The following is a 27,213-nucleotide window of genomic DNA, read 5'->3' as shown; positions in this document are numbered from 1 at the left end:
GCCTGCCAAAAGTGCCTGGCCACTATCAGGGGAAAAGACAAGCCTAAAAAGACAGAATCAGCACTGGGGTTGCTGAGGGGCGCCCTTGCTCATTTTGTTTCCCAGATGTGTCAGCCATGGGTTCTTCTTTCTCAAAGGGACTGGCAAGTTAGTGTTCTGTTTGAGAAGGGTTAGGAGATCTATGAAATATAAATGAACATGGAATACCAATGAACATAGCAATGAATATCCATGACATCTGCAGTGGATGCTGATGACCATAGCAGTTAGTTCGTATGCCCTCTGAAGAGAAAGCACCAGATGGAAGTGGGAAAGAGGCACCAGAAGGGGACACCTTCCTGAAAGCTTCCACAGCAGTCTGCACCAGGAAATATCATCCTTCCAGCATTGCTTCGCATCCAGTAGATGGTCAATAAATGCTAAATTCAGTAGAAATATAGGACATAAAATTTGCATACAAAACCAGTAGTATTTCTACATACTAATAAGAATTAGATAAGATAAATCTCACTTAGGATAGAAAAAAAAAAACAGCCAGGAAGAAAGTTAATTAAGGAAGCAAATGGTCTCAATAATGAAAACTATAAAATATCAATGAACAAAACTGAAATAGCCACCCCCCCCAAAAAAATGGAAAGACATCTGGGTTCAATGACTGGAAGAATTTTTATTGTTAAAATGTCCAGAATACCCAAAGTGATCTACAAATTCAAGGGAATCCTATCCAAACAACACTGACATTCTCCACAGAAAAAGAAAATGCAATGTTAGAATCATATGGACCCACAAAATACCTCTATTAATCAAAGCAACTTTGGGCAACAAAAACCCCAAACAAGCAAAACTTAATAGCCTGGGATGGAGCAATTGCTTAGTGGTTAAGGTGTTTGTCTGCAAAGCCTAAGGACCCATGTTCAACTCTGCAGGACCCACATAAGCCAGAAAGATGCACATGGTGATGCAAGTGCACAAGATCGCACACATGCACAAGGTGGTACATGCGTCTGGAGTTCCATTGCAGTGGCCAGAGGCTCTGACACACCAATTGTCGTTCTCTCTTTCATAAAAAAAATTCACAAAAATTTTTAAAAAAATAACAGCCAATGTCTTTGCAAGACCCAACTTGCAACTTCAAAATATGCTATAAAACCATAATAATAAAGCTAGGATGGTAGTGGTATAAAACACAGATGGACAAATGGAACAGAACAGAAACCCCCAAAATTAAGTCACATACTAATAGTCAACTGATTTTCAACGAAGGCACCAAGGATGTACACAGAATAAAACAAGAATGATCTCTTCAATAGATAATGATGGGAAAACAGGATACCATATGCAGGAGAATGACACTAGACCCCCTGCCCCTCACCATATGTGAAAATCCATTCAAAATGGATTAAAGACTAATGCAGAACTGGGGACTGTGGTACTAGAAGAAAACAGAGGACATGTTTAGGACATTGCTGTGTGCGAAAAAGTTTGGATAAGACCTTAAAAGCATAAACAACAAAAGCAAAAATAGCTGAGGAGTTTTGTAGCAAATTAAACTACTAATGTACAAAAAGGAAACAATAGTGGGAAGTGACAACTCACAGAATGAGGGAAAATGTTGGTAAACTGGTCATCATCTAATAAGAGACTAACTGCCATGATAAGTAAGGTCTGACGCAAGTGTGTGTGCATTATGTGGAGGCCTCTGGCTGACATCAAGTCACTTGTTACCTGAGACATGATTTCTCACTGAACCTAGAGCTCACCTACTAGGCAAAATTACCTAAGCAGGGAGCCCAAAGAACCTTCATGTCTCTGCTTCCCCAGTACTGGGATTATAGGCACGTTACAGGCACCATGCCCAGAGTGAGTCTCCAACTAAGGTGTCCAATCTTCTGTCACTGTGATGTGAAAATGTCATCTACAAAGTTCCTGCTCACGAACCATGATATTCTCTAAGTCCCTGTTTCTCTTCTGAAAAAGAGGATGCAGAAAGAAAAATAGAAAGTCATTTCTCCATACCAAGCATGGTGGCGCATGTCTTTAATCCCAGCACTTGGAAGGCAGAGGTAGGAGAAACTGCTGTGAGTTTGCAGCCACCCTAAGATTACATAGTAAATTCCAGGTGAGCCTGAGCTAATGTGACACCCTACATCGGAAAAAAAAAAAAAGTTAGTTTCTCCAGCCTGTCTTTTGGAGTACTTTTTCTCAGAAATTTAGAAAGTTACTGTCACATTTGTAAAACAAGTTAAATAAACCTTTTTTCCATATTCAAAAAAAAGAAAAGACCCATGAGCAGGATGGTCACTGTGAGCACCCACCATGTCCACAGTAACCATGGGAACATTCTCACAAGAGGCCGGAAGCTCTTGCCAGGACACAGGAGGAAGCTCCAGGTAGTTGTGGGGCAGCAGGGGAATGTGGGGGAGAAGGCAGGGCTAAGATCAGCTCTCATCTCCCATGGCTGTCACTCTGTGTCCTGGCATAAAGAACTTGTTTGGCTTTACAAAGGAGGGACTGGCTGATGGCCGATGACTGGGTCACTCTCTTAACCTCAACCATGACTTGCCAGCAGGGGCGGGCCACACAGCTGCCCCTCCCAGTGAGCAGTGCAGCTGCGATCCATGACTCCTTCCAGCTCTCCTAGGCTGAGTGTTGGCTTAATCTCCCCTCAGGTTGTGGATGAGACATGGGCATAGAGGCAGGGCAACAAACACTGGGATCCTCAGATCTTTTCTCAGGTGTTTCATAGGCAGGACTTACTGTCAGCTTCTTCCTGGCCCCCTAAATGGCTGAGGTTGTTGGAGAAGTGATGTCTAAACCCGTGAGTGCTGCTCTAGCCACCATTTCCTCACCGCTCCTTCCCAGAATAGCAGAGCTCTGTCTTCAAACACAGAGAAGCCTCGCCTGACCTCCGCTTCCCACACGAATCCAGGCCACCTCCCTCACCCTGCTCTTCTCCACCCTGGCCACAAGACAACACAGCTACACCTCCGAGCCACGCCACACACATCAAAAGATTTCCTGAGCCTGGGCTCAGAGGCCTCTGTCCCCCTCCCTTTGTCACTGAGCCTCTCCATACCCAGAAAGAAAATAGAGGTAATGATTATCACACACATTAAAAAAAGATAGGTAAAATAAAATGTGCCTTAAAATATGCTTCCGGAGACCAAATGCTTCAAATGACCTTGTGAGAAGGCCTATTTCCATTTTCCCCATCGCTTCCCCATTAGAAGTTTGCCCGTGTTCGCAGCCTGCAGTTTCACCACTCTTGTGAATATAGATGATCTGGTTAATTATAAACACATTTCAAAGTCATTCTTCCGGGCCTTTCTCTTGGAATGCGTGACTGTCACTCCTCTGTTTTCCAGACCCGGCTTCAGTGATTTTCAGTCAAGGTTCAGGGAGAAATACGGCACACCGGGATTCGATTATTTACCAACATAATGTTGGCTGTGAGCCAATGAGACACCAATACATTTTCCTTTGAAGTCTGACATATTGCCTGCTGTTTCCAAGCCTGTGTTCTTGGCCAGCAGACAAATAACTGGGACTGTTTCAAAAATCAACTCCAGTTCAAGTCAGGAGGGAAAAAATTGTTTTTGTGATGGATTCCTCATACAGACACTAATCTCATTCTCCCTGAGGTGACAAAAGTGCCCCCCAGAACGGGGTGCATTCTTGGGCTTTCGGCAGTCACTCGCCCCCTCAGACCTTCTGCACATTACTGTAGGAAAGGACTATACCTGTTTATGGAATCCAACAACAGCAGGAAATGAGGGCATCTGTGTGTCCCCAGATAATAGCTTGTACTGACACCTGTCCTTCTTGCTGAAGGTCCCCAAAGAACCTGGCCCAGAACACAAGCTTCCCAGAGGAACCAAAACACCCAAGACAATCCAAGGTTTCACTTAGGGCTGCTGGCTGCTGACAGTTGCTGTCAACTTCTGCATGTCAGTGGTTTCCTTGTCGGATCCCACCTCTCTGAGCAGCCTGGACATGTGTTCCAAATGACAGGATAAAAGAAGTCTGATGCTGGCTAGGGAGACCCCTTATGGCCCCCAACATTACAGACTATTGCCAAGGCTCTTTTGGTTGTCAACCAGAACTAGATGGCAGGAACTTATTTCTTTTTTTAAAAATATTTTATTTTTATTTATGTATTTGAGATATAGCAGGGCAGTTAGATAGGTAGAGAACAAGAGAATGGGCAAGCCAGGGTCTCCAGCCCCTGCAAAAAAACTCCAGATGCATGTGCCACCATGTGCATCTGGCTTATGTGAGTCCTGGGGAATCGAACCTGGGTCCTTTGGCTTTGCAGGCAAGCACCTTAAACACTAAGTGATCTCCCCATCCTGCAAGAAAACTCCATGTGCCTGGGCTACTGATCACTAAGAAATCCAGCTATTGTTGAGTTGGAAGCTTCCTCCTTGTTGACTAGCTGTCAGGAAGCTGGAAAGACCCTGCAAGCTTTAGGGCTGGCCACCCAAGCCAAGTATACCACTGATACAATGGTAGCATGTCTGTTGTCAGGGAAACCAACTGCTCTCGACTGGACTTGAGGCCCACTCCATGGGAGGGAATTCCTGTCTGGCACTGAAAACCTAATCAAAAATCTATGACTAGGGTCATAAGCGCTAGGGGGGAAACTACTTCTGTTGTCTGGCTAAATGGATCTATTATACCCATCACACTGCCCTCTAAATACTTATGTTAATGCTACTCTCCTCTCACTTTTGGTTGAAGAAGCTTCTCTTTTCTGATGTCAGTGACCATTGGGGTGACTCAAAACTCACCAAGGTGCTGAGAAGAAGTGACAGTGGAGTGTTCAAAACTAAGTAAAAATCCCTATCACACCTTCAAGGCTCAGTGGCCTCATGAAAGAGGTGGTAGAAAGAATCTAAGAGCCAAAGAAAGGGAAGGAGTTCTTACAATATTGTCTTCCAATTGGCATTGATATTCATGGCCTCACATTGGCTGATGCTACCTACACAAGACCTACCTGATAGGAGGAAAGAAATGTTGACATCAAAATAAGAGAGAGATTTTGGAAGAGAATCTTCTCCTTTCAGATGGCAGTGACTCAGAAGGTATTATGGTGCTGGAAAGAAGTGACCAGAGTGCTCAGTACTGTAGTATCTCTATCACACCTTCCAAAGCTCAGGGTCTAATGAGGAAGAGGTGGCGGAAAGAATCTAAGAGCCAAAGGAAGGGTGGGACTCCTTTCAACGTGCTCCCTCAGACACAAAATGGCCTGGATGACCTCACAGTGCCTGATACTACCTACACAAGACCATCATAAGATGAGGAAAAGATCATGGCATCCAAATAAAAGAGAGACTGATTGAGATGGGCAGAGGATATGATGGAGAATGGAGTTTCAAAGGGGAAAGTGGGGGGAGGGGAGGACATTACCATGGGGTATTTTTCATAATCATGGAAGTTGTTAATAAAAATTTGGGAAAAAAAACAGGAGAGAGAGACCAGTTGGAAAGTTGGGAGGGGGGAAAGAGATAAGTGGTGGAAAGGGATTTTGATCATGTATATTGTCTATATTTATGTACATTGTCAATAAAAAAATAAGAAAAAATAAACTTTGAGTTCTAAGTATTTTTTAAAATTATAATAGGTTTATTATTATAAAACACAGTAAAATCTTACTAACTGGGCAAAGTATTTTAAAATCACTTAACTCCAGCTTCTCATGGCCTGGGAGTCTAACATTGAATGCCTCCAGTGATGAAGAGCTCATGACTCCACATTACTGAACAGTATTAATACAATATAAAAATTGCATGTATGTAATGGTCAACTCCTCAGCCCATACTGAATCATCTGTAACCATGCTTTAGAAATATGAACTTTTAATGTGACGTCATTCAGAAAGAGAGGACCAGACTGCAGGGTTAGAGAAAGTAGGAGTGGCAAAGCTGCTGCCCCACCATTTCTCACTCGTTTCCTTCATTTCTATGTCTCTTCTATTATTTATTGTTCAGTGTCTTCTTTACCTCGCCTGGTACAGTGCTTCGTTACACATGTTTAAACAAAGAGACATTATATTCGAATTGCCTGAAATCCTACAAGTATGCACCTTATTTCCATATAATTTTGATTTTATTGTTTTTTTTTTTAATGTGAGAGAGCAAGAGCACTGGCCTGCCATGGCCTCCAGCCACTGTAATTGAACTCCAGATGTGTCTGCCACATCGTGCACATGTGCAACCTTGCATGCTGCATCACCTTGTACATTTGGCTTACATGGGATCTAAAGAGTCAAACATGGGTCCTTGGGTTTCACAGGCAAGTATCTTAGCTGATAAACTATCTCACCAGCCCTGTTGTTTGTTTTTATTGAGACAGAGTCTCACTATCTCACTAGATGGCCCAGGCTGGCCTAGAGCTGGTGATCCTCCTGTCTCAGTCTCTCAGATGCTGAGATTACAGGCATGCACCAATACACCCAAATTCAACATCACTTTTTTTGAGAGTGCACAAGAGAGAAAGAGAAAGAGAGAGAGAGAGAGAGAGAAAGAGGATGAGTATTGGCATGCCAGGGCCTCCAGCCACTGCAATCAAATTCCAGATGTGTGTCACCCTGTGCGGCTGACTTATGTGGAATCTGGGGAGTCAAACCTGGGTTCTTAGGCTTCACAGGCAAGTGTTTTAACTGCTAAGCCATCCCTCCAGCCCTCAACATCATTTAAAAAAATTTTTTGTTTATTTCAATTTATTTATTTGAGAATGACAGACAGAGAAAGAAAGAGGCAGATAGAGAGCAAGAAAGAGAATGGGCACGCCAGGGCTTCCAGCCACTGCAAATGAACTCCAGATGCATGTGCCCCCTTGTGCATCTGGCTAACGTGAGTCCTGGGGAATCGAGCCTTGAACCGGGGTCCTTAGGCTTCACAGGCAAGTGCTTAACTGCTAAGCCATCTCTCCAGTCCCTCAACATCATTTTGTTGTTGTTGTTTTTTCAAGGTAGGGTCTCACTCTAGCCCAGGCTGACCTGGAATTCACTATGGAGTCTCAGGGTGGCCTTGAACTCATGGCAATCCTCCTACCACTGCCTCCCGAGTGTTGGGATTAAAGGCATGCGCCACCATGCCTGACCAACATCATTTTTAATAGCACCCTTTTCACTTTCATAAGTGTCCTACTATGTATGACAAAGTTATGTTCACATATAGATTTAAGCATTTTAAAGATACATATTGTTACTTTTTTCTGACTTACAAATTAATGTATGCCCATTATAAAAATAAAGTATGAAAAGATGAAATACAAAGCAAAATTTCTAAAAATAATGACTGAGCTTTTACTTTTGTGTGTGTTATTTGTATGTATAGTGCATGCACATGTGTGTGCAGATGTCTGTACTCCATGAACATGCATGTGGAAGCTAACATTGTTTCCTTCAGATGGAGTCTCTCACTGCTCCTGGAGCCATGTTACTGGTCAGACTGGCTGACCAGTGAGCCCCAGTGATTCTCAGGTCTCCATCCTCCACAGGACTGGGGTTACAGTATGCCTGGCCATTCTCAGTTTTTCACACAGGTGCTAGGGAATTGAACTCAGGCCATTTTAGGTCCTCATGCTTATTCAGCAAGCACTCTTACCCACTGAACCATTTCCCTAGCCCCTGGTGTACACACACACACACACACACACACACACACACACACACACACACACACTGAATCTCCTCTCCCCTACCCTTTCCACTGAGGACCCTTCTCAGTGGGGTTATTGGTATTCACTGTGGAGTCATGAAGGCCTTAGTCTGTGTGGGGGAAGACTGTCCCTCACCCTTTTCAATGAATAAGCTTTCATTTTATTTTGAAATGATCAATCTCCCCATGTCCAGCACAATTTTCATAAAATGAATGGCTGGTCTGAGCTGACATATCCCCTCCACAGGGGGCTATAGCCTGGAGCTCAGCTGGACCCACCACTAACAAATGTCACTTTCATTAAGATATTGGGAGCCACAGAAAACCTTCCTGAGACAGGTACAGCATGTTGGCCAGAGATGGTCTCCCACAGGAGAAAACCTGCCCTCTGCTTCACCACCTCTCTTTCATCTCTGGTAGCCTCAGTTTCTCTGTCTATAAAGAAGCACAGAAATACCCACTGCCTAGAGCTCTTGTGAGGATCAAAGGGAAGATAGCCAAGGGGCACACTCAGCCACCAAGAACAAAGGCCTTAGGCAATTGCAGAATGTTCAGTTCTGCCTTTGCAGCATGTAAGCAAACGAATCCCAGTGACTTGAAAGGACACATAAGAGGCAGAGTAGAGCCCCCCCCACCCCCACTGGGGGACCAGGGCCCATGGTCTCCTTTAGTATTGTCCAAGTGCTGTGGCAGGAAAGAGCAGAAAAGGAGCAAAGAACCAGGGTGGGCAGAAAAACAAGACCTGGGGGGTGGGGGGAAGTTCACTGAAGACTACAAAAGGCAGTCTAAAAACAAATGTCTTGAGTTAAAAATGGAAAGACTGTATGCCAGGAGACATTTTGTAAAAGCCATCTATATTTCCATGATCAATCAAAATAATTGCACATTCATGTGTTTTTCATGCTGGACTAGGCCTTGGTCCCCCATACTACCCTTCCCTATGCTCCACACACCAGTTCAGTGGTCACCAGCAGAGTGGCTTAAGCCTTAAAGTTCCTATGTAGACAGCATCTTGTAAGACACACTCAAATAACCACTAGGTTAAGAAGTTATAGTTAGACATACTTCTTTGGCATAGCATATTAAGACCTTCAGAGCTAAAGAAGGAGTTGGAACCTGTAAGAAGTACCTCTGTTGCTCTGGGTAACTGACAGTCAAGCAGATGTGGTACGTGCATCTCGGCATTAATACTCGCTACTAAAATCAAATAGGTGGAGGCAGTGATCATAAAAGATGTTGCTCCAAGCAGCATTTTCCCAGAAAAAGCTGCATCTCAAGAGTCCTTCAGAGCACTCTGGGAATGCACACGAGTTTACAAATCAATTTGCTAAATTGGCTTGGCTGGAAATCGTGCTTTTGTGCATGGATCCTGCTGAAAGGCATTTCTGAATCTATCCAGCCCCACTAGAGCTGCTTTGAGCAATGCAAAGGTGACATCAGGAAAAAAATCATGGAGTCTGAACCAAGTGGAGGTGTGTTCAAATCCTCACTCCCTAGTCAGATGGCCATGGTTAGGTCTCATGACCTCTCTGAGAACTAAACTGCATTGACCACCAGCCTTGCAAGGAGCTGGCAGGATACGTGCCCAGTATATGTTAGGATCAACTCAGCCTGACCTACTCAGTGCAACTATAAAAACTGGGCGACAAGGTCCTCCAAGCCACTCATTTCCTTGCTCTATCATAGACCAGGTGGGCAGGGGACATAAAGAACATGGAGTTTGTTAACATCACTGTGAAATGACTGCATATACCTGGCCAGATCAGGCCTTCCTTTAGGTATCTCAAAGAGTCAACTGCAATTCTAAAGAAAGAATTCTTAGATACCCAACACATTAGATTTTTTTGTTTTATATAATGCTGCCCTTCAAATACTGCTAACCTAGAGGAGTTCTGCACATGATCCATGGCTCCTTTCTTCCTTCGTTCCTGCCTTTCCTTGTTTCTTTTCTTGGTTGTTTTTGTTGTTATTTGCTTTTTGAGACAGGGCTTCAAACTTACAGCAATCCTCCTGCCTCTACCTCCTAATGCTGGAATTGCAAGCATGCACCACCATGCCTGGCTCTGTCTGATCCATCTCTTTTTTTGGTTGTTGTTCATTTTTTATTTATTTATTTGAGAGTGACAGAGAGAGAGAGAAAGAGACAGAGAGAGAGAAAGATTGAGAACGGGCGCGCCAGGGCTTCCAGCCACTGCAAACGAACTCCAGATGCATGCGCCCCCTTGTGCATCTGGCTAACGTGGGTCCTGGGGAACTGAGCCTCGAACCAGGGTCCTTAGGCTTCACAGGCAAGCGCTTAACCACTAAGCCATCTCTCCAGCCCTGATCCATCTCTTTTCAAACCATACCCACTGCCCATTCACCATGGTTTCTCCTGGGGCTCTCTGTGCCACACAAGCCTGAGTAGGGAGGAGGTAGAGCAAAGGGCAGCTTTAAAAAAAATTATTTTTATTTTTTTAATAATTTGAGAGGTGGAAATAGGGAAAGAGAGAGAGAGGATGGGTGTGAAAGGGCTTACAGCCACTGCAAACGAACTCCAGATGCATGCACCACCTGTGCATCTGTCTTACATGGGTCCTGGGGAATCGAACCTAAGTCTTTTGGCTTTTCAGGCAAGCACTTAAACCACTAAGCCACCTCTCCAGAAGGACAGCTTTTCACCAGCAAGCTGAAACTGGAAAAAGAAAGGTGCTTGCCCCAAAGTCAAACCATGAAGCTCTTTGGTTAGGATTTTTAGTAAACCGCAATACATCAAACTGGAACCCCAAAGGAAAACCAATCTTGCCACTGGGCTTTACCCCATCATACTTCCAACTCGAGAGTCAAGCTATGCCATGAGCCACTTGGTACCAGGAGAGCTCTCCAGCATGAATGTTTCTACCCACACCATAGGAGAGGGAAATGTGCTAAGACAGATCCGTTCATTCACATCCCCGTAAGTTGTATGGCAGCCATTGCTATTTCAAAGCACCTGAGATAATTTGTACAGCTGACTGTCTTTTGACTCATGGTTTCAGAGGCTTCATCCATGGCTGCTTGGCCATCATTTGGGGGCTATGGTGAGGCACAGGACTGGGAGTGCATAGAAGAGCAAAGCTGATTACTCATGGTGGCTAGTAAGCAGAGGATAGGAGGGCTAGAATCCCAATAAACCCTTCAAGGTACACTCCCAATGACCTAACGACCTTCTACTAGTCCCTCCTCATTAAAGCCCCCCCCCCATAGTGTGACCAGCTGGGACTAAGCCTTTAGCACATAAGCTTTGGAGGACATTCCAAATTCAAACTATAATCACATAGAGCCTAGTTTCTAACATGTCAGCATTATCACATCTGAGGGACTTATAAAATCATCAAAAGGATGCTTTACACATTGATAGATGTGATATTTGCTGTCCCATGGTGACACATTGTTAAAGTAAGGAGATCAATTATCAGATATTCTAGCACACATTTGAGAGTGTCCATTATTATATTATGCTTTCCATAAAATCACATTATCCATTTAAATTTCTGAGTAGAGTGATTTCTAATCACAGATAGGTAAATCTTACAAGGTGATTGCCCATCAGGGCAACACTGACCAACAATTACGCAGCATTGTATCCCTGCTTCATAATTCATCCCAACCTCACTGGTCACTGTTGCATCTCGGGGCCTGAAGACATGGTCTATCCTGAACGTACTCCATTAGGGACCAGGTAGATGTGAGGTCAGACACATTTCAAGGATGCAAAGCAAGTTTGTCCCCACAGGAGACATTAGTGAGGCCAGAGAGGGATAGCAGCTAGAGGAGGTGTGAAGTCAGGGAACATGTGTTTCTATGATGTGGGAAATCCCAAACCTGTCCAAAGACTGAAGGAAACAAACCAGGGGGAAAAAATTACACATCCAGCTGAAATTCTAGGTGACAGAGGTGGCCATTTCTGAGAGGGCCCCAAGGCATGATAGGGAGAAAGGAACTGGAAGGGAAGCAAGGAAGGGCAAAACAGGAAGTTGATCTAAAGAAGAGAGTGAGGGACAGGGGAAGGGAGGCAAGCAAAGAAAATGCCAGATGCAGACAGGGTTTGAGGAAGCTTAAGTGACATTAGATATGGAAGTGAGAAACACCAACAAGGGAGACTTCTTCACAAAATGGTTTGGAATTTAATCTAAAAGTGCTGCTTAACTTTATGATGATAATTCATAAAATTAGGGGTGTGATATGTGGGTATGGTATGCATGCAGGTGTTCATATGTGTGGGCACAATTGATATGGAAGGAAAACATTAGCCAACTAGATGGATTTTTTGTAGAATGACAACTCTAAACAACATAACAAAGTTATATATCTATTCAGGAGAAAGAAGTCTCTCCAAGCAAAGAAAAGCTCAAACTCTCAAGTTAATTAGGTTAGTTCACAGCATGGACAAAAGAAACAGCAAATACAGCGTGTGATATTTGGGCTGTCAGAGTGAGAAAAGAAAGTACTGGACTCTACAGAAGTGTGCCCGGTCCCAGAAATCACTAAGAACTCAAGAGTTTTCTTGGCTGTACCAACGTGTGAATATCTAGAAGAGCCCAGATTTTGAAGCCCGAGGATACTTGCTAAAGCTAAGAAAGTTGGCAGTGAGATTTGCACAGAATTTGGATTTTCTTTCCGAGTTGATATCTTACCAAATACAGCCATCTGTGTTCCCTCTGGGAAAGGTTCAACTGTTCTGTTGCCATTGACATGGTGTTTGGCTAGAAAAAGAAGGAGAGAAATGCGAGCGTAAGTGTAAAAGTTCGACACACATACTAACACATGTCATTAAATGTGTCAGTGTGCTTATTTCTCCTTTGGAGTCAGGAATGCACCAAAGCTTACCCTTTTGATGGAGTTTCAGTTACCTGGCTTTTAATCTTAGTTACAGGACTGCATGGGTTGGCACTTGTGATTTTTTGCAAATGAACATGTCAGGGCCCAAGTTCTTACAGGTCTGGATAACGAGAAAGTGCTTGACACCCTGTCAGTCAGAAGGCCCCATGACAGCTAGACACCCACAGAGAAGACAGGAAGCCTAGAGAACCAGGCTAAAGTAGGGGTACCTTCCCAAGTGACTCCTAACCAGCAGCACAGTCAGTGGTTAAGCACAAAGGAAAAGAGCAGGCAACACTGAAACCAGTTGCTAAGAAACAGAGGTAGGACATCATCTAGCTGCAATGCAACCCCTGCCCCCAGAACCAAAGACATTTGCCCTGTTGACGGTCATGGACACTCCCACACCCAACAATGACCTTCAGCCCGGAGGTCCACACCACCCCCAGTGCAAATCAAGGGCTGGATAGAAAGTAACAAGTGGCCAGGTTGGGGCTTCCAGCATTCACTTGTTCTTATGGCCTCCAAACAGAGGAGACTGAAGTACACTACATCTAGGAATATTGACTAATTAATATCCTTGGCAATGTTTGAATGTGCGCATTTATGTAGAAAATATATGAAAGGAATAGCCAAGACATGTAGACACCAAATGATGGAGCACTCTTGTGATATAAGAGTCACACTAGGTCCACCGAGCTCTGGGAAGGGGCTCAGCACTGTGGCAAGAACCTGGGGGGCGGGGGCATCAGAGAAGTTTGTCACAGATGCTGCTGTACTCAAGGACAGAGTGGATACCTACAACTAGTCATGACAGAAAGCTTCAAATGCAGACTGGGGGTGCTGCAACAGTTTCTGGCAGAGGAGAACAAGTTGGGAGGCTGGGTATACAACATGTGGGAGCTGTTACTCAGGTGGTCATGAAGACAGTGAGACAAGGATTATCCTGAGCCAGAGGACAAAAATTTGGGTGTGGTGAGATGTTACACTGACTGAAACAGATTAAGACTTGAACCATCCAAACCATGTATAGCAGACAGCTTCAGGTTCACTGAAGACCAGGCACAGTTATGGAGGAAGGGATATTTATTGAAGCTTACAGATCCAGGGGCCATTCCATAATGGCAGAAGAAGCTGGCCTGCCTTCACAGGTCCAAGCAGAGAGAGAAAAGCACAAGCCAAAAACCACAGAGCACAGCACACTTCAGGAACTCCAGCTAGGCACACTTTGTATATCTTTAGAATGAAATATCAAACCCACCACCACACCTTAAGATCCCAGTGATAACACCTCCAGCCAGGTGGGTGTAGATGCAAATTACAAAGTAATAAAACACTGAATATATTGGAGGGCCCATCTAGTCAAACTACCACACCATAGGATCATAGGACTCTTGGCAGCCTTTGTAGCACTGCCAAAACACTTTAGACCCAGTAGCCTTGTGAGGCCATGTCTAGTGCACTCAACTCTGTAGTTCAGTTGGGTGACTTCCATGGTGTCAAGTGATAATAAGCAAGAAGATAAGGAACCAGCCCAGGGTCAGAGCATCTCCTGGCAGGTTTAGCAGCCTTCCTATGGCCCTCTGCCACTATTGGGGACAAGTAGAACCATAATTAAAGGACCTTTGCAAGTTCAATCATATAGTTGGGACCTCTGATCATTGTATCCCAACAACGATATGGATGTCAAAGGCCTGGCCTAAGGATAGCCCCCACATCCCTGACCAGTGGTTCTAGAATGTCACCTTATCCACATCAAGAGTCATAAACTCATTTCTTTAACCCATAGCCCCACTTGCAAGTATTTAACCTATGGAAAAATGCAGGTGTGAAAAAATGGAGTATCCACAACAGTATGTATTTCAAGTCTTACAATAACAAAATCTCTGGCTGAAAAGATGACTTAGCGGCTAAGACACTTGCCTGCAGAGCCAAAGAACTGTGGTTTGATTCCCCAGGACTTATATAAGCTAGATGCACAAGGTGGTATATATGTCTGGAGTTCATTTCCAGTGGCTAGAGGCCCTGGTCTGTCCATTCTCTCTCCCTCTCTCTTTACTTCTGTTTCTCTCTCTCTCTCTCTTTGCCTCTCTCTTTGGGTCTCTCTCAAATAACTAAATAAATTTGTTTTTAAAAGTCTGATAATAACAAAATCTCAAAATCAACTAAAAGCTTAGAAAATTTCCATTTATGATTTACCACATGCATAGAATACTATGCAATTGTTGTCTCTTTCCTCCAGGTTGCATGAGTGTTACCTTCTTGATCACAGAAGCTGTGATCGATAGCATGAAACCCTCAGGAGATGGAGCTTGTTGCTCACATGGAAAAAATGGGGAGCCTAATGGATTCAAGGGGCTCAGGAGGTTCTCAGGAGGACCCCTTCCTTAAGGTTACACAAGAAATAAACAATTGACAGGGTGGCTCTCCAGTAGCTAGCTGCTTTAAGTTGCCCAGAGGCACAGCTTTTCAAGAATCCTCCATTCAGTGGGTGGGACTCTTCAGTGGTGCAGCTGCCTGAAAGTCTCCTGGGGTCTTCCTGGTCCTGTAGCTGCCTTTGAGTCACCCATACTCCTGTGAGTATTTCCAGTAAACTCACTGGTCCACCAAAATGGACCTGGATGGAATCATTTCTTTGGCCCATCCATGGCATCTCTTATGGTGAATAGATGTGACAACAACATATTTTATATACTTCCTTTAGATCTATGTAGAAATATAGGAAAATATTTAGAGTACTGTCAAGGGAAAACAATTGTATTAATACCTTTTATATAGATTACAGGGACAAGAGATTGAAACATGAATGTTGTGAGAAAAACTGGTAGAAAGTATGCAACAATGAAAACACAATGATTATGCAAGGTATTTCTTCTTTACTTATTTCCTTTGTCATGGTTAGACTCTTATTATTTAGGGTGAAAACACATTTAAAATTTAAAAAGCAACAAAACTATAGACTTCTACTTTTTTGGCTGTTCAAGGTAGGGTCTCACTCTAGCTCAGGCTGACTTGGAATTCACTCTGTAGTCTCAGGGTGGCCTCGAACTTACAGTGATCCTCCTACCTCTGCCTCCCAAGTGCTAGGATTAAAGGCGTGCACCACCATGTCCGGCTTTCTTCAACTTCTTTTTTTTTCTTTAACAGGTGGTTTCCTCAAATCAGCCAAGGCTTATCTATAGCTTGGTCAGAACACAGTACATTTATAATAGAAAATGCCCCCTCAGTGGAGAAGCCAAGTACTGAAGATGGCCTTCTGCTGCAGACCTGGCTCCTTAGGTACACCCTTGCCTTTGGAAACAGCCTACTTCTTACTCTTCCTTGCTCCTCTCTTGATCACCCACATCAAATACATCCTTAATCCTAGCTAATTTCATCTCTTAAACATCTCAAAAATCATCCACCCCAGAGCCGGGCGTGGTGGCGCACGCCTTTAATCTCAGCACTCGGGAGGCAGATGTAGGAGGATTGCTGAGAGTCCGAGGCCACCCTGAGACTACAGAGTGAATTTCAGGTCAGCCTGAGCCAGTGTGAGATACTATCTTGAAAAACCAAAAAAAAAAAAAAAAGAATCTCCCACCTCACCTTTGTCCCAACCATCCAGACCTTTCTGGATCCCAGTGATTGTCTTCTGCATCCCTTTCAAATCTTCCTTGCAGATACAGCCACAATTGTCTTTCAACATGAAAAACAAATCTACATTACATGGCACAACTTCCCAAATACCCTCCTGTATTTGTTGGACAATGAACTGTTATGGGAGCACCTTAAGATATGTAGTCTATCCTGACTGAAACATTGTTATGTACCATATGACCAGATGTGATTAGAAAGTTAATTTATTTTTATTTATTTATTTGAGACACAGAGAAAGAGAGAAAGAATGGGTGTGCCTGGGTCTCCATCCACTGTAAATGCACTCCAGATGCAAGTGCCACCTTATGCATCTGGCTTACATGGGTCCTGGGGAATTGAACCTGGGTCCTTTGGCTTTGCAAGCAAGCGCCTTAACTGCTAAGCCATCTCTCCAGTCCATGGTTATATTTTTATATGTCTTTTAAAAAAATTAGGAACATGTGTCCCTTACATAAAAATGAACACTGAAAATGACCATCAGAAATAGTCCCTCAGCCATGTGGCCAGGGACCAAGGAAGCCCCATTTCATCTATAAATGCCACGTCTCTTCCTATTCATCTCTTCTCTGGGAAGTGTGAAGAGATGGCAGAGCATGTCCATGTTGTACACTGGTCCCTTCTCTGATGAAATGTCCCTGTCCTGTCATTCATTCCAGAGCCCAAGACCCAAAGGTTGGAGATCCTGTAAACTTTACTTTGCATTTTCTTCTGAAACTCAGCATCAGTCCTTCTGAAACTTACATCAGTTCTGTGGTAGCAGACACAACAAAAGATGGAATAGGGCTCTGGATTGAACCTCTCCCATGTCCTGGATATATGACATTGGCTTGACACTGAAATTTTGTGAGCCTCCATTTCTAGGTATTTCTTGGGCCATTATTAAGCAAAATAAGGGCCATCTGAACACCAGTACCTCAATACTACAACAGCAATCTGAAAGGCAAAATGGCAGCTAAGTGGCTCGGGTGTAGGAAGAAAAGAAGGCAAAGCACACGACTGTGTCTTGAGTCCGTGTTTCCTCATTTGTACTTACCTCCTGAGCTGTTTAAAGAATTAAATTTGTTAACTCTGTAAAGCCTGGCCCACTGCAAACACTACATAACTGTTGGGCCAGTGCTATCATCCATGTGGGAGATTTCTGCACCTAAACCAAATCTGAGTCAGGAAATGTCATGTTTGCTTCTCCTCCACATGCATGCTCATAGCAAACATCTCTAATCAACCTTCGCATCCTGTCATTATCCCTAAATGCTGTCTTCCAACCCTGTCTCAATATACGCCCTATAGTCTCTTACCATTTTGAAACAAAACACAGAATAAAATCATGTGGTCCAATTAGACAGCTGCAACGACAGAAGACATGAAACCATATATATATATATATATATATATATATATATATATATATATATATATATATATATATATATAGTGTTTTCCTCTATATTCCCTGAATCCTTGCTGGGGCATATAGAAAAAAAATAAAATTAACCTGCCTTTCCATGGCTTTTTTGCCCAGGTGTCTCCTTTGAATCCCTACTCAAGAACTTGGGGGCTATTATTAAGCAAAATAAGGGCTATTTGAACACCAGAACCTCAATACTACAACATCAACATGAAATGCAAGATGGCAGCTAAGTGACTCAGGTGTAGGAAGCTGGACAAAGGGATAATTCACATCTGTGACAAGACAGAGAGGAATGACAAAATATCTTATCAAGCTTCTCAGAACAACAGAGAACTTAAAACTTAAGTTGTTTATTTCTGGAAATTTTCTTTTAATAGTTCTAGCTTGTAGTTGATAATAGTTAACTAAAACCAGACAAGAGACTACTGCACAAGGAGGAATGTGAAGCTACTTTGCATTGCATAAGAGTGACAGTTATTAAAGCCAGCAGTAGCAGCACGTGGGGAGTGGAGGCTGAAGGATCAGGGGTCATTCTTGTGCATATAGCAATATTGCAGCCAGCCTGAACAACATGAGACACCATTTCAAAAACAAAAACCCAAGAAATTAAAATTAAAAACTCTAGCAACGATGATTCTATTCCTAGCCATTGGAACTCTGCTAAGACAAATATTTGGGATACATGGGGACGAAAGAATCAGAAAGCTTAAACACACTGTATAGGTTAAATAAGATTTGGAGAACACATAGGCAGCAGTAAATGCCAGCATGTTTAAACTTTTACTTTAAAATTAGTAGCATCCATCATTGCAGAAACAGTCAAACTTGCTACACAGAAGAGTCATTTGTGACTGGGTCTTAACTACTGATTACTACAGAGTATGACAGGGAGGCAGGGAGGCATGACAGGTAGGGACATCTGTGGTCCAGACACTGCAGGGTGGAGGCCTCCAATCTGGCTGGCAGGGAGCATGTCCTTGTCCCTGTTGTCTGCTCAGTGGGGCCAAAGCTACATGGGCCAGTAAAACAGCCTCCACTGACAGTGGTGACATGTCCTCCGTCAAGGGTATGTGAGGACGAGGAAGAGATTTTCCTCTCTTGAAAGCCTCAGGCTTGAGGAGCAGAAAGGTTAATCAGAGCAAGGCTGGGTCAAAGCCAACTTTCATATACATTCTGCAGGGGATTTAGCGAATGTATTCAAAGCTTTAGAAGGTGACACCAGTACTGCTTTGTACTTTGCTCTGAGAATGTCAAATTTTATGACTACTTCCTCCCTTGAATGGAATGATTCAGTTCCAAATATAAGCCACCTAGCCATAAGCTCCCTGACCTGTGCTCAGAAAGTGATGGCCTGCCAACTGGATGAAGGAGGTGACATGGCAGTAGAAGACTGGAGAGTAGGTCCCGACCCTCCCTCTCCTCCCATAGGTCCTGGCCTCCGGTCAGAGACTCCAGGAATAATGGCTGCTATCCAAGGAGTCCTGCTCAGCCTCAGACCCAGAATGGGCACAGGACAGAAAGAGCTTCACATCACACTAAGCCTGGAAGAGGACTTGGAGGGGGTTACAAAGCACTCACTCTTCACTCAGACCCACAGGTGCTGATGAGTAACTAGAAGCAGAAGAGTCTCAAGAACCTCCAGAAACCCTGCCTCCAAGTTGTGTTGGTCTCCTATGCACCTTAGCCTTTCTGATCACCTCTACACATAGACACGCTAATCATTTAAGGAGATTCATTCTCTCTCTCTCTCTATCTCCTGATGAATAAATCAATAAATATATTAAAAATAAATATAAATAAATAACTAAAAAAATTTTTAAAGAAATTCCTTTCTTGCTTATCCATCACTCTTCTCTCTGGACTCTCAAGTCAGTAAGTAGCAGATCTTCATCTACTGGGACATACTCATCTCTAAGTCAGGGCTCTGGCCTAGGGTTATAGTAATAAACTCTCAGAGCTACAGGCCAGCTAGAAGTGTAAGTCTCCTCCTGTCACGTTAACCCTCAAAACTGAGCCACACTTCATATGAATGAGTTGGCTAGACTGACTTATCATGGGTTACTCCCATTTGCACTGCTTCTAAGCACTGACCAGAAGTGATCAATGGTCTTATTGGGACTGGTATGAAAATAAAAATCTGTTGATGATCCCCCCAATTTAAATATGGGTCCAAATTCCCACCTACACCTCATTTCCTGAGTCTTTGCAGCTCTTTGTCCAGGTCACAGATTCAGAATACAAGTTATACTTGAACTAAGTACAGTTCTCTTTATGAACCCAAGATCTAATTTTTTTTTTAAGAAAAAAAATTATTTCCAAGCAGAGAGAGAGAATTAGTGCACCCAGGCCTCTTATCACTGCAAATGGACTCCAGATACATGCACTACTTTGGGCATTGGGCTTTACGTGGGTACCGGGAAATGGAACAGGCCAGCAAACTTTGTATGCAAGCCCCTTTAGCCAACTGAGATAGATATCTCCTTAGCTACCAAGATCTAATTTTGTACCAGTCTCCTCCATCTTCAGTGGAGATGTCAGATAATGACCAGATCCTGTCTCAAGTCCCATCCACAGCATCAAGGACAGTTTGCCTGTCACTCAGATGTGAGGAAGGCATCCTGGAAAGGAGGGAAAGGATAACTTTGTATCTAGCCACACGTGACCAGAGGCTCTGAGGTTTGACCCACTTTTGTGTCTTCATGCTCCTATGATTGGAAGCTATCATGTTTTAAAGGAAAGGTTAAAAACAAGTAAATTATGAAGATGGATGATTATATAGTAATTATATAGTAATTTCTCAAGTATTAGCCAGTGATTTATCATGGCATCAAGAAGGGGAAAACAGAGTTAGGGGAGATAGAAACAACTTTCTAGTCAGTTAAGGAAAGAACAAAGGCACTGGAAAATGACTAGAGGAAGAAGAGGAGGAAAAAATGGAACAGTGCTGTGGGGTTTTTCTTCCTTCTTTACACATCTATGGACTCCGGATTTTCCTTGGGTATTTGATAGTTAGTAAGCTAGAAAAGAAGAAAGAGGAGGAGGAGGGGGAAGAAAGGGAGAAGAAAGAGCAACATTTGAAAATAAGAGAGCACGCTGTCCCACTTGTGTCGTATCTTCCAATTGTTAAAAATAAATAAATAAAAAATAACAGGCCTAGTCCTGTTTTCCTCAAGTAGGAAGACCAAGAGAAGGCAACAGGTCTCTCTACATGAAGGTCACCAGCAGCCAGCACTGTCTGCTCGTGCTGTCAGGACTCAGCAGGCCCTTTCTCTCTGGAGTCCTGACCACCTTGAACTTGGTCTGGCCCTGAGTGATGAGCGCTCAGCTGCTAGGGAACTTATGGGCAAGCAGCTCCATGGCTGGGCTATTTGCTTTTCTGTGATAGAGGCCAAGTCATTGCCCCCAACTTGGGGAGAGCTCATGAGCTGAACAATTAATAAAGTTAAGAGCCAGGTGTGTGTATGGGAAGGACACAGAAGGGTGCCACGGGGGACTGGGAGCATGCAGCTGCCCAGGTTACTCAAGGCACAGGGAGCCAGCTTCTGGACACATGACTTGGGAAATGTACGGGTCACCGGTTCTGTGCCAGTCACTGGCTTCATGCTGATGACATCCGGAGAAAGATGCAGCATCTCCCTTTCTTTGTCCTTCACCAGTCTGCACAGCCAATCCCTCTTGGGACTGCCCCCTGTTCCTCAGATCTATGCACCCAGCTTCTGTGCCCAGAGCTCCCGGCTGCTCTTCCGGCACCTGCTCTGCCCCCATCCCCAGCCAGCCTGGCTCCTGGCCTACACCGTGCCCCAGCAGAAGCACTCCACCATCGTTCACTTCATATAAAGACTTCCATTTTCACTTCTGTAATAATTTCATCAGTCACTACATTTAAGAACCACATCTAACATGCATCTGTAAAATTATATTAATTGACGGGAATTTTCTACCTAATTTTTATGAAATTCTTCCCCATTGACATAAGTATTTCCTAATGAGTAATCAAAAATCAGATAATCTTAAAGTAAAAGTGACATTTAAAATAAAAGTTATAGATTAAGAATGTATATTTCAGCATGATGCACTTAACTAATCCTTGTAAATAGCACAGTTGAAAATACTGAGATACTTGAGAAAGTCAATGAATCTCTTTTATGCTAATATATTGATGTTAAAGCACAGTATAGAGGGCTTTTTGTTTTTGTTTGTTTCTGTTTTGAGACAAGGGTTCATGTATCCCAGGTTGGTATTGAATTCACAATGTTCTGAGGATAACCTTGAACTCCCGAACTTCCTGCTAAGTGTGGTATTATAGGCACACACCACCACGTGTGATTTTATGTGGTGTTAGGGATTGAACCCAGGACTTTGGGGAAGATAGGTAAGCACTCTACCAACTGAGCCCCCATAGCTCCAATTGTTAACATGACTGTTAAACATATCTGTGAAGAATCACAGTGAAATCCTGCTGTTATTGTTTTGAAAGCAGCATCTCTGCTCAAAGACTAGGGGCCAAGCTTTGCTGGTTTGTGTTGCTTTACATCTCTGGCACATGCGGGAAGTAAAATCTTTCCCTTTATTCCAAGCATCATGGATGCCAGGGCAACCTTATTAAAAGGACCTTGGTTCAATTCCCCAGGACCCACACAAGCCAGATGCACAAGGGGGCGCATGCGCATGGAGTTCGTTTACAGTGGCTGGAGGCCCTGGCATGCCCATTCTCTCCCTCCCTCTCTCTGCCTCTCTCTCTCAACTAAATAAATAAAAATAAAGAAAAAATAAAAATAAATAAAATGGCCTCAGAGCTGGCTGTGGGGGCACATACCTTTTAATCTCAGCACTTGAGAAGCTGAAGTAGGAGGACATATGCATTTGAGGCCAGCCTGGACTACAGAGTGAGTTCCAGGTCAATCTGAGGCTAGAATAAGATCCTGCCTCAAAAAAAAATAAAAAAAAAAAAAAGCCTTCTGCAGCTTAGCCAAATCCTAGGCATGTTATGGACCACAGAGACAGTTTCTCAACTAGGCACATCACCTGCTTGGCACCTGCCCATGCATTTCCAGTACCCTCTGAAATCTGCTTTCCCAAATAGTTCCACAGGGCAATGTGCAGAAGAGGTTAGGTCACTGCTCTACCAAGGTTCCATGGCATAGACTGCTTGCTCTTCCCTTCCTTCCTGTGAACAGTCCTGCAGCCTTAGACAGATAGCAAGCACATGGCTTCACAGGGTGCTGCCGGCTGTCAGTCAGCAGCTGAGCAGCGGTGGTCCGGCAACTCCCCACCCCCACCCCATCCCTCTGACAGTGATATAGGTGGCCAGTTGGCCTGGTGCTCACCTGAGCCTGCCTGCCCCAGCCCTTCCCCCACAATCTGTTCCTGGGGAACACCGCCTCCTCTCACCATCCTAATGGACTGTAAGCAGGTCTGCTATGCCTCAAGGTAGCTCTGTGGGCTCTGGGACTAGTATTCTCCAATGGAAAAAAGAATTTGGACTTTATTTCTTGGTGGAGGCTCCTAATTGAAAGTGAAGCATGGAATGTATTGTCCAAAACGCACAGAAAAATCGTCTTAATTCTCCTTTTGCATTGAGAAAAAGACAGGTTGGATTTTAAGAAAGAGAAGTCAAGCCGGGCGTGGTGGCGCATGCCTTTAATCCCAGCACTTGGGAGGCAGAGGTAGGAGGATCGCCATGAGTTCAAGGCCACCCTGAGACTACAGAGTTAATTCCAGGTCAGCCTGGACCACAGTGAGACCCTACCTCAAAAAAACAAAAAAAAAGAAAGAAAGAAAGAAAGAAAGAAAGAAAGAAAGAAAGAAAGAAAGAAAGAAAGAAAGAAAGAAAGAGAAGTCATTGTGGATTTGAACACAAGGTCAGCTTTGCTCAGGCTGGCCTCTACTAAAAAACAGGCATCTGATTTCTTAAATCATTGTGTAGTCGTTGAGGTCAGAAGGACAGAAAAGATTCTAAGAAGAATGAAATACTGATAAAGAGATGGAACATTAGCAAAGTTTGCCAAATAACAGCTTCAACCAGAGAAAATAAATTCTTTGCTTATGTACACATATTAATATAGGCTTGTATCTAAAGAGATTGGCACCAATTCTGATTGAAAGAAGCATCCTGTGTCGGGTGTGTGGTGCATGCCTTTAATCCCAGAACTTGGGAGGCAGAGGATAGTGGATTGCTGTGAGTTTGAGGCCATCCTGAGACTACATAATGAATTCCAAGTCAGCCTCAGCTACAGTGAGACCCTAACTTGAAAAAAAAAAAAAATCACCCATATATACAATGAGGAAATTATATTGGGGGATAAAAGTAAAGGAAAATACTTATACTGCAATTTGGTTAAGACAAAACCAAACCCCAAAAAATATTTTAAGTCTCCTATTGCTTTTTTGTTGTTGTTTTTTTACAGTTTATTTATTTGAGAGAGAGAGGTAGACAGAGAGAATGGGCGCCTCAGGGCCTCCAGTCACTGCAAACAAACTCCAGATGCATGTACCACCTTGTGCATCTGTTTACATGGGTCCTGAGGAATCAAATCTGGGTCCTTTGGCTTTGCAGGCAAATGCCTTAACCACTAAGCCATCTTTCTTGGCCTACTGCTTTTGCTCTCTGATCAATGTGACGAATTACCTTTTCAGAACCAGAAATAACAGATATTTTAACTATCCAACATCCCTGCTCCCCTGGGGAACAGAACCCGGGGGCTGATCCCAGGCTGATGGCTCTGCAGAGAGACAGTGGCCAGCAGCAGGAGTGGCTGGCAACCACGGAGGGCTCATGCTCAGATTGCATGAGCCCTGACCCAGACCCTGGTGATCCCACCCGGAATACAGAAGAGCAAATCTGCTGCTCGCTTACAGATGCCAAGGAATTTAGGGTGCTCTAAGAGACTCCAGGAAAAGAAGGGGCTGCATCTTCTCCTGACAGTTGCTTCCATCTCTAGAGCCACATAGTCATGGCCCTCTGGTTAGGCGAAAGGATTTTAAGAATATCAGTCACTACAAACTTTAGACAGAATTAAAATATGATTAAAAATAAAAATAGCGGGCTGGAGAGATGGCTTAGCAGTTAAGAGCTTGCCTGTGAAGCCTAAGGACCCCGGTTCGAGGCTCGGTTCCCCAGGTCCCACGTTAGCTAGATGCACAAGGGGGCGCATGTGTCTGGAGTTTGTTTGCAGTGGCTGGAAGCCCTGGCGTGCCCACTCTCTCTTTCTCCCTCTATCTGTCTTTCTCTCTGTGTTTGTCGCTCTCAAATAAATAAATAAACAAAAAAAATTAAAAAAAATAAAAATAAAAATAGCTGGGCAAGGTGGAGCATGCATTTAATCCCAGCACTTGGGAGGCAGAGGTAGGAGGCTCGCCATGAGTTCAAGGCCATCCTGAGACTACACAGTGAATTCCAGGTCAGCCTGGGCTAGAGTGAGACTCTACCTCGAAAACCAAAATAAATAAATAAATAAAAATAGTGAGGGTGGGGCAAGTTTAAAGAAATAAAAAGTGTTTCCAGATTCCCTCTTTTTAACTTTAGAACAGAGGGAGGATTTGAACCTATTTGAATCTTTTCTCTGTCCCTTATTTTTCTCATCTTTTCTATTTCTACTCTTGTATTTCCCTTTATAACATAAGAATGTGTATCTTAGATGTTCATGACTTCTAATTTTAAAATCAATTCCAATATTCTATAAATTTTAAAAATTTAGTTTTTACTATTTAGACTTCAACTGATCAAAATGTTAATGGAAAACAATATATGTATATCTCATCTCCAACTCTTATAAGTGAGTCAGCACATGCAAATGGGCTGGTCTGAAAATGTCTTCTTAGGATCTTGCCTTGAGAGATAGCAGGTTGGTTTCATGGCCAATTAAAGGAATCTGGATAATTCAGTACACATTCATATTAAGAAACATATGAGCCAGGCATAGTGGCACACACCTCTAATCCCAGCACTCAAGAGGCAGAGGTAGGAGGATGACTGTGAGGTTGAAGCCACCCTGGGACTTCATAGTGAATTCCAGGTCAGTCTGGGCTAGAGCGAGACCCTACCTTGAAAAACCAAGAAAAAAAAAAGAAGAAGAAGAAGAAAGAAGAAAGAAACAAGAAACATATGATGAGAAGGCTGGAGAGATTGCCTACAGTTAAGGTACTTGCCTACAAAGCCCGAGGACCCATGTTCAATTCCCCAGGACGCATGTAAGCCAGATACACAAGGTGGCACATATATCTGGAGTTCATTTGCACACCCATATTTTCTCTCCTTCTCTCCCTCCCCCTTTCTCTCTCAAATAAAAAAAATAAAATATAAAAAAAATTAAAATTAGAAACATAAGAGAGCCCTAGCTCAGTGCTTGCCATACAAACATGAGAACCAAAGTTTGGATTCCAAGCACTCGCATAAAGGCTGAGCATGGCAGCTCAGGTCTGTAATCCCAGTGTTACGGAGGTGGAGACAGGAGGATCATGGGGGGAGCTCTAGGTTCAGTGAACAGTCCTGTCACAAAAAGTAAGGTGAAGGAGCTGGGAAGATGGTTCAGCAATTAAAGGCACTTGCTTGCAAAGCCTACTGGTCTGGGTTCAATTCCCAAGCCACATGCATAAGCCAGCTGTAAAAGTGTGACTCAAGTATCAGTCATTCATTTGCATAGGCAAAAGGCCCTGGCATGCCCATAAACACCAACACACACATGCACACACACTTATGGAAATTTACATATGGAAAGACAGAGAGAGAGAGAGATTGAGAATGACCACCGACATCTACTTCTGACCTCCATCCATATATGCATACCACACATACACATAGTAACACACATAGACACATGCAAAAGGATCTTGTGATTTTTTTTAAATTTGTTTTCTACACAGAGCAGAATATCAAAGCTTGGAGAAGTTAGTGGAAGTGAGTGGCTTTCCACAAGTTCCTGGGCTAGAGCTGCATGAAGGACTCAAGATGAATGCCAAAGGCAATCTACCTCTTACCTTCCTTGTATGTATATACATATATGTACACACACACACACACACACACACACACACACACACACACACACACAAGCTGTAGCAAACATGTGGATAGTTTAGAGATGAATCACTTCCTGACAAACTTCCTAATGATTGGATGGGCCATTATAGAATGAAATAAGAGCCATATGTGAAAGTACAGAACTCAGCAAGAACAAATGTATAAGCCACGTGAGAGGCTATGAGCTTCCATAGAGGTATACCTGACAGTGTTCAAAAAGTTTCTCCTGTGTAAATGTGATTAATGGTTTTTAGAAGAACCTGCTTTACACCCCAGAGTCCTAGAGATGGAGCAGATAAATATGACCTCAAGCCTAAGAGATAAGGACCTGTAGTACAGAGCCTGTGGAGAATCTTATTTGTGTAGTTATATCTTGATAGGTCTCAAGCATTTTGTGCTAAAAATAAATGACTATAATTGCTATTTTCTGCCACTTTCCTTTCCCCAAAGAGGGATAGCTCAGATTATCAACTACGGTAGGGCATGCTTCTGGGAAGGAGTCAGTATAACACAGGCAGGCCTCCAACTTAGGAATGAATCACATTTCAAAAATAGGCTTATAAGAAGGATGCCCAAGACACAGAACCCATTTTCCATGAACATGCTGGAGTACCTGGTGGCACATCCTATAGGACTGCTCCCCTATA

At 43.4% G+C, this 27,213-nt stretch overlaps 1 protein-coding gene across 12 annotated transcripts in view; it reads right to left on the bottom strand.

Annotated features, from left to right (window-relative positions):
- Window positions 1-27,213, bottom strand: part of Msra (methionine sulfoxide reductase A) — a 476,622-nt gene that overhangs the window by 251,731 nt on the left and 197,678 nt on the right. For 10 of the 12 annotated variants that reach the window (XM_045130919.1, XM_045130917.1, XM_045130916.1 and 7 more), the window contains exon 2: window positions 12,320-12,388. The exons of the other annotated variants lie outside the window; for them this stretch is intronic. In XM_045130919.1, the coding sequence (XP_044986854.1) occupies window positions 12,320-12,388 (69 nt within the window). The remainder of the gene's footprint in view (window positions 1-12,319; window positions 12,389-27,213) is intronic. 12 annotated transcript variants of the gene reach the window in all.

Source organism: Jaculus jaculus, chromosome 12 (genome assembly GCF_020740685.1).
Source record: "Jaculus jaculus isolate mJacJac1 chromosome 12, mJacJac1.mat.Y.cur, whole genome shotgun sequence".
In the NCBI taxonomy this organism is placed as follows: Eukaryota; Metazoa; Chordata; class Mammalia; order Rodentia; family Dipodidae; genus Jaculus; species Jaculus jaculus.
The sequence above is the reverse complement of the archived record's forward strand: the minus strand, read 5'-3'. Positions and strand labels throughout refer to the sequence as shown.